The sequence below is a fragment of the Durotheca rogersii genome (genome assembly GCF_024521655.1).
Source record: "Durotheca rogersii strain YMJ 92031201 chromosome Unknown GGS23scaffold_34, whole genome shotgun sequence".
NCBI classification, from domain to species: domain Eukaryota; kingdom Fungi; phylum Ascomycota; class Sordariomycetes; order Xylariales; family Xylariaceae; genus Durotheca; species Durotheca rogersii.
Genome location: NW_026251265.1, coordinates 254116 through 270409, shown reverse-complemented (window position 1 = coordinate 270409; position 16294 = coordinate 254116). Strand labels below are relative to the sequence as shown.

Below are 16294 nucleotides of genomic sequence, written 5' to 3'. Positions count from 1 at the left end.
CACCTTAGATAGGTACCCTAGGTGCTTAGGGTCCTTACCTCTCAAGTACCTTAGCAGGTACCACCAAGTACATACCTACCCGTCTATGAGAGCGGGTTACTCGAAGCTTTTATCACTGGCAAAAGAGAAAGCAGAAGGAGGAGGAGGAGGAGGAGGAGGAGGAGACGACGAAGAAAAAAGACACCGGGTGAAATTATTATGCCACAAAAAAGACACGGGAATTGAGGAAGGAAAGCAGGAGGGCAGATAACCCTAACCTACGAGTCTCCCCACGTCGAGTCCATTTCGTCAAACCCCCAAAACTAGGGAACGCGTGCTGCCGTCATCTTCCCGTCCGCCACCATGCCATGTACGAGTAGCATCGTGTACAGGAGCGAGCGCGCGTCGAGAGCGACAGACCAGAGAGACGAGCCGACGGACAGTCGAGAGAGCGGCCGCGAAACCTCGCCGATACATCCAGCTCATGCGTCTCTTGGCAGCCCAAAGCCGACAACCAGACAACCCTAGCTGGCGGTTCGGTTCAGATCCCATCCACCCCTCGCCTCCTTCGCCCCGTCCGCTCTCGAGATTTGCCATCTACGATCTGGGGTCGGATTAGTCGAGGTAGAAACGCCAGCCAGAGTCAGAGAGGCAGTGGTCTCGTAAGGCTATCCGACTCGCCTCCTACCCTCTCTCGACTTGCCCGCGCCTTGATAGGCCGACCAGCCATACATTCACACTTTGTTTCGTACATTCGACTCCAGCCGTGGCGCAACCATGGTTCGTGCCGAGTCGCAAGCCGTAGGTATGGCATGGCACCATCAGTGCCGATATGCCAGCTTAACGCGGTTACCCGCTCAAGCGCATTCGCGCCGTCGGCCTTACCTGGATCCAACCACGTTCGCGCAGCCACGCCTCGCTTCCCCCCCTCCACACCCTCTCCCCCCTTACCCCTCCCCTCCCCCTCCCCCTCCTCTTCCTCTTCCTCCTCCTCGCAGCCTTTTTGGCCTTGTTGTTCTTCTCGTGCTCATGCTTCTCCCTGCCCCTCCGCCCCCCCCCTCCTTTCCCCTCCCCCCGACAGGTAACGGGTCGCTGGGGGACGGGCTAGCAGGTATCGCTCTCGTCCATCCCGGTAGATCCTCACTGGGTCCCAAGATTCGTCCCATCTTACCAGCAGCTAGCATGCCGTCCCAGCACATGTCCCTACCGGATACGCCTCCTTCGGCAAACGACCTCTAGCAGTGCAGAGTCGCTTTCCCCCTCCTACCCTCCTCCTTGGCCATTCATGCTGCAGGACCCCTCCCACCTCTCCCGGTTGGCTTTGTGATCAGACCATGGACGTGATTCAATATGCTTACATGATGTATCTCGCTCGTTTTTTCCTTCTCTCTGCAGTGATACGCTTGACCCGCCTGAGAAGATCATGCCCAAAGAAAAAGCACACCCCACCCCTGGGCTACCAATGCATATTCAGCCAACCCTATGCGATCCCAGTTACGGTGAGAGGCATTAGGAGGGTGGAGGGGAAGCCGCATATCCTCTTCGCCAATTATCGGCTGTTTCACCCTGAAAACTGCGTTATGCAGCAGGAGGACGAAAGGCAACCGTCAAGCGCTGCAATGGGCAGTGGTGAGGACAGCCTCTTCTAAGATCAACTATGTACCTATGCCTCGCTTCAATCCGACTCCTTCGCGAGATGGGATGCTTCGTAACCCGAAAGCCCCACCCAGATATCTTTTCGGGTGACGAATTGCCGGGGTGGAAACAGCTGGAAGGGGGGGTGTAGAGAGACTTGCGGAATCCCCCTCTCTCTACCTTGGTTGGATCGAAGTTTTCACGTCGTCGTCCGTTTTCACGAGGCCGAGGACGAGGGCGAGAATGAAGGCAAGAAACGCCTAATTATACCTACCCGTATCGCAAAAATTGCCACGTGCGGCAAGACCCCAAAAAAGAGCCCTGATGGGGACCGCCGCTATTCGATGGCTGCTCTCCCCCGGCTACCACACAGGTGAACCCAGTAATGGAGCGATCCAATCCGTTGTCACGTTTTCTCAGGGGAGTCCAGACGCCATGCCGTCACGTTGTCACGACTCTCTGGTCAAGGACCCAGGCTCACACACCTCCGACGCAAACGCACAGGCCGGATGAGCATCCCGAACGGGCTGGTTTCCAGCCACATGGGCCGAACCCCAGATTGGACAAACGGGCTAATTATGATCGAGAAGGTCTCGCGAAGGACGCGGACGACGTGGAGGTCGAGAGGGCCGAGACAATCCACGGCTAATGCTTCCAGACCAAGGAATGTGACGGAGACGACGAGGCGTCTTCTCGACCGCTTATCTTCGGGGGCTGCTCTCGTCCGGGAAGGCGACGACACCGTATTGGCTTTGACTCGCCAACCGATCAGACACTGCTGCATCCATGCGCACACACTCTCTCCCACACGGTCCCTCGCCCTCCGGTCCTCGTTCTTCTTACCCTCTTCTCTCCCTTCTGGAAGATGAGACGGATGACTTCGCACGTCGAAAGGCAGCGGACGGCTAAAAAGTACCTACGTGTTATACGCGCATAGAGCTTATAGGCCGGGTTCGTCGCTGTATCAGATGCTCGTCATCCTCATTTCCCTCCCGCCTCTTGATCTCCGCATCCCAGATTGCAACGAACAAGTAGGGTACAACTTCCTAGTCTCAGTAGCACCGGCCAACCTTGTCGATCTCACACACCCCTTACCTTACAACGCATGGGCACACTATAGCGTGGGACGAATATCGGCACTTCATTGACCTTTTCTGCCCTGTCTCCGGATTCCACGTGCGCTGCGACACCCGCCTCCGTCCGGCCCGCTTACCAGAGCGGATTCATGTCCTTTTCCGGATCCCTACAGTACGACGCAGCGCTCTACACGAGGACACTGCTACCTTGGGTCCCTATCTATCTATGTACACACGTAGACGAGACCCTGTCGCCGCGATGCAGTTGCTACTGCAAGTGCCATGTGCTGAGTTGTCCCACCCTCACGCGCGCTACCTTGCCTCCAACGGCTCTCTTGGTATACCTACATACGTAGGCTCTACCGCCAGACACCCTGTAAGTGTGTGCACACACTGCTACCTCTCCTCCGTTGCTGCATACCTACATACATACGTACATCTACCTAGGACTAGAGACCGACACCATGCTACGTACGTCTCTACCTAGGTAGACATCCCCCACCCGCCCCATGTGAACGACAGAATGGATATACCTACGTACGTATATGTATACGAATGCACATATGTGCCTATGTGGTTCAGAATGGCAATATGTGGCTCGTCGGCCACAGCGGTACCCGAGCATGACATACATAGCTGTTGCTGCAGTCGACTACGGGTGCTCGTTGGTTGATCGAGAACGACCACACAATTACACCGCTGGTTGCTGAAAGCGGAGAGACTGTTGAGAATAACAGGTTGGCTTTGGGATAGTTCCGGGTATGTTGCAGGCCCGTGCCGCACCGTCGATTTAGGAATTATTGGACCATCGTGGCTTTGTTTTTTTTTCCCCCTCTCTCTCTACGCTGTTCTCTCCTAACAACGACCCCCCCCCCCTTCGAAGGTCATAGCTCCCTGGCCTTCACGATTCCTTTCCCGTCTACGATACCGAGCTTTCCCCACTGAAGACGTCTGTCCTCTCGTCTATGAAGGTACCTACGTGCTTACGTTCGGATGTACTTTGACGCATTGTCAAGCTCGCTAACCAAGGCAAAGCCATAAGTCCAAGCATGCAGATAACATGCGTAGGGTAGATCGCAACCCCGATCAAGCCAACCCAGAGCATAACAGGCAAGAATAACAAGCGGAGAAAGGAAATGAAACGACTAATATCCCCAGAGAGACCTGAGATAGACCTGAGACACAAAACTCGGCCATAATGCGCTGCTATATACCACGACCCCAGTGCAACAACTTATACGAAAGGCCCCAAGTACTCTGGACATGGGGTTAAGACGGCCAAACCGAAATTGCCTGCGGCGATTTGACTCGCCCGCCAGCCCAGCTCATCATGTCTGCCTCGCCGCAGAGCTGCGCGCTCCTTCATCGATGCAACTGCGTGTCCCGATACAACTTAGTATTGGCCTGCCCTAAAGGCTACACCATGTTCCGTGCGTGCATGTATAGCAATAATAGCAATAGTCTTATTTTGTTGTAATTCAGATCTCTTCTCTTTCCTGTGTCCACTTCTTTTCCTGGATTTATCTATTTTTTTTTTTTTTTTTCAATATCCTCTTTCATTTTTCGTGGGCCTAAGGGAGAGACAGCGGACAGGGAGAAAAAAAACCCCGAGCCACGACTGCAATATGTGTGCCCCTTGTCTGGCCTGAATTGCTACTTCGCAGCTGTCCTGATTCTATTTCGGGGTTCGCATATGCAAGCTAAGCGGCCGCTCTGTGCTCTATTCGTCCCAGCTTGCCATTGCTGGGACCACCGGCCTACAGCTCGAAGGGAAAGGGGGAGTGCGAGAGACGGAGAGAGACACGCACACGTAAAGAGGGAGTGAGGGAGAGGAGAGAGAGAAGGGGGAAGAGAAGAGGATGGGGAGCAGAAACCAACCCCCTCCTAAAATAAGGGTCATCAAGCAAGGTACGATGCGCATTGGTCGTCGATCAGCTACCAGATTCGACGTTGTCATGTTCTTCCCATCTATGCTTACCTGACTCCGCGTGTGGATTTGGAATTGGACCGACTGCCCCCTCCGCCGACGACAACGCGCGATGTATTGGAGACATGTCATCAATTCTCGCCGCTGCAGGGCCTTTCTCCTCCCGTAATTCGCTGCGGTCCGGCTGGCGACGACAGCGATTGGGCTAGCGCCGGGATGCCTTTTTCCCTAGCATGGAGACACACACACACCACCTCTTCACCTTACCGTTACACCGGTCACGAACCGGGGTGCTGTCAGCCCGTCTTGTCGTCCCCTACGATACAATGCTATAGCGAATTTTCCCTATTCGGAATGCCTACATCCATTCGCGGACCATGGCAGACTGGGCGTCCCTAATCCACCGGCATTCGAATCCACCTAGGCTGCTTCTTTCTCCGTCTCTTCTTCGACGACGTCCATCTTCTCAGCGTGGAATATTCTCCCCACCCCCCCCTTCTCCTCCCCTCTCCTCCTCGTCTTATTCTTCTTCCTCTATCTGCCTATTCGGCGGGCGTCTTTGACGCGAGGTCTGGGGTGTTGCATACCCACCCATCCTCCCTTCTCTCTCGCGCTCGTGCTCTCTCTCTGTCCTCAGCTCCTCCTTCATTGCACGTCGTGGCCCCTAAAATGGGATCCTGTCAGAAAATTTTGATAGCGGTGCAGAAAGCCCGACCACGACTCCCCCTCTCTATCTTTTCTCTCATTACCTACATGTACAGTATTGAAGACTGTGTGGATGGTATCCTTGCCAGCAGGCACAGCGTTCAAAATGTAAAGGGGACACGCACACACGCATGCTTCAACTGCAGAGATACGAGGCGGCTTAGGAGAGCTTCCCTCGTCCAAGTGGGACTTCGCTGCGACGCCACCCAGGGCCCGGTAATTCCCAATAGAGCCCAAATCTTGGGGACAGCCCGCTTAGCTACGTGTAATCCAGTCTGGGGAAGTCTTCCCATCGATTCCCGCGCCGGAAATCTTGGAACCTCACGCCATCAGTGGAAGGGGATGCAGGATCGCTAATCACCAAGGCCATCAGAAATCGTTCCCGCTCATGCGTTGTTCGTCCCGGGCGTATGCGCCGGTAGTTCCGGTCGAGGCCCTTTATGCACGGCGGGATGAATGGTGAAACGGAGACAAGGCCAAAGGGAAGGGGAAGAATAAGAGGGGAAGAGGAACAAAAAGAAGATCCCGAGAGCGAATCCGCGACGGCCAACCTACCCGGTAGTCCTCGAATAAGAGCTACCTAGACCTGCCTACGAACACACATAACGCAGGGTGGGAGGGGAGTGCTGCTACCTCTCTCTCTGCCACATGGGTGTGCCTAATAAGTTAGTAATAGCTGCTGTCAAGTATCGCTGAGTAGTAAGATCCAATGCGTCTCGCCGCCGGCCACGTCTGCTCCCCCTTCACATGCTCCAAGACGCCTGCCTTACGACCTGTCGTATATGTGTGCGTGCGTGCTGGCGTATGCGGGTGTGGAGGCTTTTCATGCTTGCGAAGCCGGACTGCAAGCATTATCGGCGTGTAATTCGGCGTCTTCCGCCATCTCAGTGCCTCCCCCCCGGCGGACGGCAACAAGGCCAGACTTCTTCGTAACGATCTTCCTACAGCGTCGTCTAGCGCTACTGTGCCTGCGTACATCCCCGTCGCATCCGGCACGTCCTGGATTAGCCGGTCGCGCATATGACCTCGGCCGGGCGGAGAGGGAGGAGAAGGGGGGGGGGGGGGGATACGCTCATACCGCCAGCGAGTAAGCTAAGTGGAAGACACCAAATAAAATGTGATTCAAAGCTAGCCCTCCATCGATCGTATGAGTACCTCAGTGCAGGCCGTCCTTCGAGACGTGCCTAGCCTAGTTGGCACCACCGATTCACGCGCGCTCAGGCTTGCAAAGACCCGGCCGGCATACCTGGAGAGAGGGGGAAAAGGGAGGGGAAGAGGAGGGGGGGGGCCAAGCAGTGGACGTTGTACCACCGTCGTCGCTCGCCAGCGTGCAGAGCCTACCTAACTACCTACCTACCTACGGGAGAGCCCTCGGTCCCTCCTCTCTATCTCTCTGGCGACTAGACTATCAACCCCCCATCACCAGGCTCCATCCCGCGAATCTCGATCTCCGCCCAACTGATAACGCCTAGAGCGGTCGGGTCGGGCTGCTGGTTCGCCTGCGGGCGCGAGCTCGATCCGATTCCTATGGGACCCCTTCGCCCCACCCGCCCAACTCGACGCTCTGTCTCGCGACGCTCATCGTCCAACCGGTGCGGAGGAGGGCGGGCGAGGGGGCGAGGGAGCGAAGGAGAGGGAGAGGGAGGGGGAAAAAAAAGGGGGGGAGGAGTTAGGGGGAGGGCGTGGTCGACGCGTGGCTTCTCCACCGCGGCGTCCTCGTCGGCGATGTTCAGAGGGAACGATATCTCGGTGCTCGCACGCTGCGAGAGGCGTGTTTCCTCTGTGGCCCGGGCTGCTAGGACGTGAGGGATTGGTGAGGCGGACCCCGACTGTATACACTGGCTGTGCCTGCGCTGAGGGCCAATGCTGCAGCGCCAGCGAGACGTCGGAAGTTCTAGATGTCCTACATTGGCGTCCTCGCGCTCGGCCAGCCCGACCCAGCGCGCAGCGAAATAATGCCATGTTCAATAAAAGCCCAACCTCTCTCGTCCGACGAACCCTCGATGGATAATTTGTGCCGTGATTTCGTAGACTTCCAGAAGCGTCCCTCCCTACTGCCCGCCCCCCTCCAAGGGGTCGGGGGACCCCTCTAGATCTTGGCCCCGGCGAATACCAATCTCACGAGGGCAATCCAGCCCCCTTTTCCGCACCCATCGTTCTAGAAGCCTATCTACCTAGATTTTGCGCGCTAGGATATGGACGAGGGTGACACTCCAAGTGGCAGGCAGATTTCGCGGCTGTTGTATGCCGGCGTGGCTCATATAAGGAATCCAGCTTCGGCGAGCCGTTGGGATGTGGCTTACGGTCCGGTGGGACGGTTCCATGTTTATCGAAGGGACCTAAGCTCAGAAGAGGCACAAGAACCAAACTCCGTTCTACAGCGAATAGCGCCGTGTATATCTTGTATACCTTAGTATATCTTAGTTCCCGGGGGGGAGGAGGGGGACTAAATCTAGCAGACTAGAAATGCCGAACCGTTCCTTTATTGATCTACGTGCGGACCCGGGAGACGACGATTTAGCATGTACTTCTTCAATCTGGCGGCGATCAAGTAAGGCCCCCATTTATGCATTCTATCCGCCGTTGTACTGGACATCTCTCTCTCTTTCTCTTTCTCTCTTACTCGCAAACGCGGCGTCCCGAGGTTTCGCCTGATAGTTCGTCGGCGCCCCCGAGCTTCGTGCTCTTATGCTGCATCGCCTTCGCAGAGGAGACTCTGGGCCATCGTGATATCGTAACCGAAGGCGCTCTCCTGGCTCGCTTACCTTTTGTCCCTCGATACAACGGACACATCAGAAACGCCTCTCGCGATCCAGCCCGGGGGCTCGACATCAGTAAGCGTCTGTACATCATCCCGTCGCTACAACGCGGGCCCGAAGAGCCCGGCGACGCTGTCTGTCTTCGAAGCGCTGACCTTACGGCTGCTCGATAGGCGCGCGACGATAAGCCCACATCGATCCGGCACCCGTAATCCACCTCGCAACTCGGTTTCGGGAAACTAGCGGCGACGGGACCACCGCAGGCGAACGTTCAACGACCGAGACGATGCCGGCAGCTACGCCGAACGGATGCTCCCAGCGTTGCCACATCTCCTAGACGGCCTTCCAGAATGCCACTGCCTTTGCGAGACTCCGCGAATCCCGCCTCCCGCGTCCTCGGTATGTGATACAATGTCAGCAGACGAGTTCTGGCGAGGAGGTGGCGAGAGATATAGAGACACGGATGCCTTTGGCACGCCAGTTCGTCCCGGGAAGACTGTAGATGCGCGCCCACGACACCGCTGTGTCCTCGCCGCACATAGAACTATAACGTGATCCCTCCGAGATGCTTCTCTACCCCGTAGCACCAGAGTTATCTCGCTCTTTTGCGTAGACAATTCTCCACGCCGGCTTCTACGGTCAACTATCGAGCGTAGCTTCTTCCTAGGGCACGGCCTCCCTGCCCTCTCCGGCCCACGGCAGCGCCGCCTCCCAGTTTGAGACGTGATAATACAAATGCCCGGGCGCCCCCAAGTAGTTTTCATGCGTACCCTCCTCCGGTTCTCGCTACGTGGGACCTTGTAGATGTCTCGAGTTTGCCGTAGATCGTTTCAACGGACCACGGACTCTAGTTACCCTGAGGAAGGGCGCACCCCCCTAACCCCTGGGGAGAGCGTCAACAGAAGAAATAGGAGATGCCATATGTCTTGTCTAATTCCACCCCTCCCTTGCGCTATGCCGCTACGAAGACGAGAATTCCCCGGGGTCCCGGAACGCCCGCGATGCCTTTCCATCGATGTAGGTATGTAGAAGCGCCCCTTTTGCCGCGCGCTGTATAAAGTTTTTAGTCCGGCTCGCCATAGTTGGGTATATATCGGCGGTGTAGCAAGGTGTGAGAAAGATAATTTGGAACTGGCTAGGGTGCTGCTGTGAACGGTGTGCTCAGAACTCGGTAGCGACAGCACGTTCTAGATTCCGGCTATGCAGGTTGTCCCTTACCATGCGGGCGAGGCTCAATTTACCACTATAGAAGAGCCGGGCCCCGTAATGTGACACGTTTTTGTGCCAGGATGGCCCCTATTTTCAGAGATTGTCCCCGTGTACAGTTACAATCTTTATACTCTAAGAACATGGTCTATAGACTCCCGCCAGGGACCCACGAACAATGCGCGCATTCCACCGTCACAACTCTTCTGCCGAAAAAATGGCCCCTTCCTGCCGTCTACCCGGAAAGCGAGGCAAATATCTCGCAACCGGAAACTGTCCCGTCACATCACCATCACACCATCCTGCTGAGAGAGAAAGAGAGAGCGGGGGTGCGGTGCCGGAGACCATGCCGGCGGCTACCGCTGCTTGGCGTACTTCGTGTGGGAGCCGTTCGCGATGACGGGGCCGGGCAGGCCGTCGACGACCTTGGCGATGACGACGCGGGTGAAGGCGAGGGCGCCGCCGACGCGGTCGGCGGTGGCGGCGATCTCGATCTCGTCGCCCTCGGCGGCGGAGGACAGGTAGGTGACGTGGATGTCGACGGAGACGCCCGTGCGGCTGCGCAGGTCCCAGCTGGCGATCGCCATGCCCCCGGCCCAGTCGACGAGCGCGGCCGACGCCGCGCCGTGGAGCCCGCCCGCCGAGTTCATGTGGTTGCGCGTCAGCGCCAGCCGCGCCGTCACCGCCCCCCGCGACGCCGCCGCGACGCGCACCCCCGCCAGCAGGAACCCGTACAGCGGCGACTTCTCCCGCTGCGCCGCCACCAGCTGCTCGATGTGGGCTCGGACGGCCGCGCCGTCGTCCGCGCCGTCGGACCCCATTTGCCGCACGCACGGGCCGGGCTGCGATCGGCCGGAGGACTCGAGCGTTGATTGTGGGAGACGGAGTTGCGAGCGGTGTTATTTCTCTCCTCGGGCTTTCGCGGGCTGCGAGTCGATCTGCTAACACGTTATGCCAGAGGAATCGATGGTGTCATCGGACGGATTCCACTGCGGGAATTCGTTTGACTTGAGGTCGTGACCTGCCAGCTGCCGCGGACTCGACGGCCGGCGCCGGCGCGGGTTGCACCAGCCCCCAGCTGGTGGTGGCCTGGATGTCAGTTGGCCGCCTACATATCTACCACCTACTGAGAATTAAACAATGCATCGCGGTTACATAATCACCGTATTCCTCCCTGTGCGGTGTAAGTGAAGCAGCCATATGAGGTAAACAGGGTGGAAAACACGGATCGATAGAGAGCTATTGATATATCTGTATACACGCATATCATACCTGAATTCTACATGTGACAGGTATCTGTAATATATGTAGATATGCGTTGGAATAATATTGAATATTTTTTCCCGCTCCTGGCTGCGCTCGAATCTGTTCTGTCGCCGTTTCAAAGGTCGGAATCCATATGTGATAGAATCTTTTTGATATAGCATCGTGCCTACAGGCAGATTCTATGCACACGGCGATGCGTGCCGGGGGTAGAGAGTTCTTTTCCCTGTGGTCTTCCCGTTGGCCCCCCTTCCCACATTTCCGGTGCGACACACCACAGGGGGGGTGCGGACCGAAACGCTCGTCGCGGGCATGATCTTGGACGAGGACGGGAATGGACCGTATCGCATCCCTATTGACCAATTTATTGGGAATAAAACGGAACTTGGTGGGGGGCAGGCTGGCACCGTTGGTGGTGCCCATTCGCAGCGTCGCCGCCCAGGGCTAGAAATCCCGTTGGATGCGGGAAAAGAAAAATCCTTCGCAAGGAACTGCGGCAGCACCGTTCCGTAGCTGGGGATATAAATACCTACGCGACAGCCGGCACCTGAATCCAGAAGGATGATTTAATATTGATATTCTACGTGTCGACGGCTCCCCCTCTCCGTGAAGAATACGATGGTTTCCGATGTTACGCCATCGACTCGCTCGCTGGCTCGGGGTTACATTTAATTCTGCTTCTAGCAGACCACGATCCGTTTCCGTACGTAAATAATCCTAGGTTCTCTCGGGCACGCTCCCATGGAAACCGAAGAAGAGGTCGTCGAGGGGGGTTCCGATAGAAAGCCATTTTTATTCCTTGTCTAACGCCTGTCGCGCAGGTGTCGGCGCTTCTCCCGCCCACTGCCATCGCCCCTCTCCCTAGGCATGCATGTTGTCGAGATGACACCGAGCCAAGCCAATTGCGTAAGTTAAGCAGCTGCTTGCTTAGACCGGACGTAGTCCTCTGGCTCTCACTGGCGGCGGAGATCGAGCCCCTCGACTGCCTCTGCCGAGGAACCAGGAGATCTGACCGCAGCCTAGGTCATACGCATGGCCGAACATGCTTCATCCGCGGTCAGCATGGGCTGGGAAACGCCGCTGGAAGATAAAGTCAAGAGGTGAGTGAGAATAATACGGCACTCGGACCCCGAGGTCGATTGCCGGTTTCTGTGCTATACAGGTCTTAGCCAAGACGATAATGGCAACCCTCCCCCCCTTTTCCTTGCCCCCCTAGCTATACTCGCTTGTGTTTCTGATTTGTCGGTTGGGGACGGGGGAGAGACGTTATATTGTCCCTGAGCACACACCTCTAATCTTGCGAAGATGCCTAGGGCAGTGTAACAACAAGACGGAGCTCACGCTAGAGAACGGCTGGTACCTGTCGACGTTCGGCGGCAGGTTCGCGCCCGTAGAGGTCCTGCGAGAGGCTCGGATGAAAATATACGGACACGAATAAGAGCATGGGTGGGTGAAGGCGAGGATGGGGATTCTATCCCGGGATGGATAGGATGTATCCCTATGTACCTACCTGTGTCTACGGGGCGATACGCGTGGGTGTTCCATGCGGGGGTGTGCGGGTGTGTGATGGTCTTCCACATAGTTGTATTTTCAAAAATTTTCATCTTCCATGCTATACGGCAGGCAAGCCGTTGATGTGATCAACCATGCCAGCAGAGAGAGTTGTATTATTACTTGTTATAGCTTCGGTAGAAAAGGAGGACGGTGCTCAAGTGGGGGGGGAGCGTTTATGTGCATAGACGCATATACCTATTCACTATATCCGGTGTATGTAGCTATGTGCGTTGGCTTTCCCCCCTACCCCTGGTTGCCCCCTGTCTCCTGAATGTTGCTTCTAGATCACACCGGGTAGCAGCCAGGGTTGTTTGCCCAGCTCCGGTCACTCTTGTGGCTTGCGTTGAACTCTTTACAGGGGTTGGATTAAACTGAACATCATCACGAGCTTCCAAAGCAGAGAAAACCATGCCGAAGCCTCATGACGCCTGTGCGCATGATGTTTTGCAACTAGAGCTGTCGGCGTACGCTCAGAAAGCTGGGTTCGTGCGGACTGGACCCAACAGGAGGCTGGCCGCTACGACGAGGTCGGGTTACAGCCCGTTAGCGAAGAAGGGTCAGATTGCCGTGGCTCTAGGGCAGTTAACGCAGGATATTGTCGAGCTACGCGACGCCTTCCCCGGTCCGTTGGCCCTGCCCAAAGACGAGCTGGCCTGGGATCCCAGGTCCTCGCCTCAGTTATTCCGGTCTTGGCTCGACGAAAGATAGCGGAATAAACTGATCTAGGCGCGCAAAACTCTCTTTGTGGCCGCCGTACCCCGGATTGCCCCGGCGTGGGGTTCATGGGAGAAGGGAGACAGCTCGGCGTCGGGGAAGCCCCCGCGTAGCGAGGAGAAGCTGACCCCACCATCTTCAGAGGGTATCGTTAGGTACTTGAGTGAGTTTTACCACGGCCTACCCGTTAAAGTGTTCCCACAACAGTTGCGGCTCGTTCCGTAAGAGACGAAGAAGTCCGGCAAGCTAAGCAGCAGTACCGATTACGTCGGCCTTGCCACAGATTCCAGCTGCGCCCGTATCTGGACTAGGCCGTCTCTAGACGGGCTGTTCGAGGGCTAGCTGAACCTGGGAGACCTTCTCGGTGCTACCATCGGCGTGCTTTCGGCTGACGCATACTCGATCGTCCTACTAGTCGACCACGACATGTACGAAGACGAAGATGATGACTTCTGCTGCGGTAGGGCGTATGGAGGTAGTCGGGCCGGTGTGGTTTCCACCTCGCGGTACAACCCTATCCTCTCCTCGATGGCCATTCCACGATGGGTCACGGCCACATGTGGCCCGCTTCTCACTGCAAGGCCTACATTGGTCATAGATGCGAAGCCAAGGGCCCCCAACCGGCTGCGAGAAAGAGGAGGCAGAATCACGCCGTGCTTGGGCTCTCGGGGCCGGCCGTGGAGGCGGCAACGCTTCAAGAAGAGCAGCCATCAACGTTAGATGACTAAAGAGACCTACGGCTCTCTAGCCGAGCGAGGGCAGTGCTACACGAGCTTGGGCACTGCCCTGGAATGGACCGCTAAGTGTATTACGCATATGCCATGCAGGCCACGACGGGGGATGGCGGAAGATGTCCGGCAACCTTCGTGCTTGTGTCCGGTATGTCTGAGCAAGGTGTCCCATGCAGTTAGTTGCCTGGGAGCTGGAGGCGCGAGACGAGGCCGGCGAGCAGCAGTACGTGCGGGAGAGGTACGTCTCTCTTGCAGCCCTTCTGCGATTCGTGGAATCGGGTCGGCTTCTTCGCGGGTTACGGAGCCTGGATCCGCGGAAGACTTGGAAAGCTGGAATAGGGAATAATAAGGTGGGCCATGGGCGCTGTGAGACTTTAGTCCCCTTTCTCGCAGGAAGCAAGCATAGGCTATTACCTGCCTCAAGCAGACATAGTAGGTCAATCCGAGATGTTTTCGGCCTTATAGAATCGTGTATACTATTAATTGGTGGCCATTTCTAGGACAACACTCCGCCACGGCACTGGGGACTCTTCTTCTTCTGAACTTTCCGTGATAAGTAACCGTGCCCTTGTCGTATCGTAGCGATGAGTTTATTACCCATGTCAATGTCACATACCCTTCTAATATCGGAACAGTCCCCAAACAGCACAGCCAGCCGGGGTTCGGAAGAGAGAGCGTGTGTGATAGGTCTGACTGACTGGATAGTGTGTCCTATCTGCCAAGCTCTTCTCGATAACTACTATCATCCCGCAACAAGGATGGTCTGGAGCGCATAATGAGGGGTTTTCTCCATCTTCCCAGATAATACTTTCCGGATCGTGGCGTGAAATATTTATGTAGGTGTGTGGGAAAAGGGGGGTCGGCGGAGAGTAGCTCTGCATCGACTTCCCAAATACGCCGTCCTACTAGCCGCAGGAGCCGTGGTATATCGACGTTTCAATATAAATATCATATGGCACGCCGATCGCTTCTATTCAGATCAGGTTCTTCTTCCAGCGCCGCCGGAGTCTCCACCGAGTGGTCACGGCGTAAATCACTACGGCGCAGAGAGCGGCTACGTAGGATACGCAGAGGACGATGGTGCTTAAATCGACTACCTTCATGGCTTGGGGCGGTAAATTGACGCCGTCGAGTTCCGTTTCTTAGTTCCGAGCGTCGATAGAAACGGGGCCGTGTGGGTTGTTATCGTTGCCGTCGTCGGCCCTGTATTGTCTGAATAGTGACTTTGAGAGTCAGGGCTTGGCGTCGATGGCAATATGAACAGCCGGAGAGGTGCCATGTTCAGGGTACGGGGTCAAGGGGAGGTGCGTATATCATTCTACTTCTATGGTCAGATGAGGATTGCCGCTGAATATGCTCTTAGGGTCTGGATAGTTCCACGACACCCGAATATTCGCTAGTTGGGGACTTATGACGGCGGTATTGTTTGCTAATGTTGCGCCGGTGACAAAGCTGTCACTAACTCAACACATCTCTGCTGCTCTCCGGGTCTCAAGAGCAACTTTGGATCGGGTAGTGTATGCTGGACCCCGTAAGACCAGTGCAGCATGTGTTTTAGTTCAGACCATCTATGACCAGACATGCCTAGATCAAGTGCGAAGTGCATAGTATACCTGGTCTAGGGGAGATTGCCGCAATAACCTTCAGAGAAGCGAAGATGTGATTCCACAGTCACCTACGCATCGAGGGGGTCTCAAGGTCGAAAGCCAAATATGACTATGAGCTAGGCCTAGATCATATCTTGGTAAACGCTGTCGCCCGCCTGCGTACCTACACATACACGTGTCTAATGCCAGGAGACAATACGGAACCCCCGCCCCCAAACACAAGCACAGAGGGCATGGGGTTTCCGACAGAATAGCCGCTCCTGATGCAGACAAACCGAGTCGGCTGCGGTGGAGAGGATGGATGCTAACGCCGATAGCCATGTAGATATTCCTCGCGCGCGTGGCGGGCTAAGCTATTCGCAATCGGAAATACATATGTAGCGAATAACCAATATTACGACCGCGAAAGGAATGCATCATACCACCTACCACCAGGAAAAGCTTGCAGAGCCAATCAGGACCTGGAGAGGCGGAGGAAAATGGCGGTCTGCATGGACATGCCTCTATCCATCCGTCCATCCGTCCATACCTACATATGTATGTGCCTGTGTATGCACACACACACACACCCCTACACACATACATGTGCAGCTGTAATCTTCCCTTCTTTGTTCATCAAGAAAACGCGCCTACATACCTACATCCCGACGGGCAGTCTAGGACAAGCGCAGACGTGGCGCCTTCGCCGGTGATCCTGGGCGGGAGACGGATTCCAAAAGGGGGCGCGTTCTCGAGACATCTGGGGCGTCTATCGCGCTCGGCCGGTGAATGGGTTAGGGGTAGGTATCATCAGCCGCAACGACAACCCACTTTGCCCATATATACATAGCTATATGCATATATACGTATATATACACACGGCATCGCGTATGAAACCCGATACGTGCATACATATGCGCGTAGGCGAAGAGGCGACCCGGCTCTTCGGGTCCTGGGACCATCCAACCGCCCAAAACCCAGCCAACGCCTACCCGGATAATGCTTCCTTCCCAGCCCCCCCTTTTTTTTGGCGAGTCGGGAGCCCATCGAATACCGGTTTTGGGGTTTTCCATGTGAGGCCGGTGTGAGAGTGGGATGCGATGCCAAGTCTCCCCATGTCGCTGGCTTGGGTACTTGGAAGAGGAGCTACCGTCGTCCC

At 56.0% G+C, this 16294-nt stretch overlaps 2 protein-coding genes across 2 annotated transcripts; one reads left to right on the top strand and one right to left on the bottom strand.

Annotated features, from left to right (window-relative positions):
* Positions 1-9643: 9643 nt before the first annotated feature.
* GGS23DRAFT_607654 (Thioesterase/thiol ester dehydrase-isomerase) lies at positions 9644-10108 on the bottom strand (the record flags this gene model as incomplete). The annotated part of the gene is made up of 1 exon (XM_051520081.1): positions 9644-10108. One exon carries the CDS (start codon positions 10106-10108, stop codon positions 9644-9646), a length of 465 nt encoding a protein of 154 aa, XP_051368013.1.
* Positions 10109-12512: 2404 nt separating this feature from the next.
* GGS23DRAFT_607653 (uncharacterized protein) lies at positions 12513-13888 on the top strand (the record flags this gene model as incomplete). Its single annotated transcript, XM_051520080.1, has 6 exons — positions 12513-12671; positions 12831-13034; positions 13161-13364; positions 13400-13533; positions 13646-13724; positions 13805-13888. 6 exons carry the CDS (start codon positions 12513-12515, stop codon positions 13886-13888), a joined length of 864 nt encoding a protein of 287 aa, XP_051368012.1.
* Between the last annotated feature and the right edge of the window lie 2406 nt (positions 13889-16294).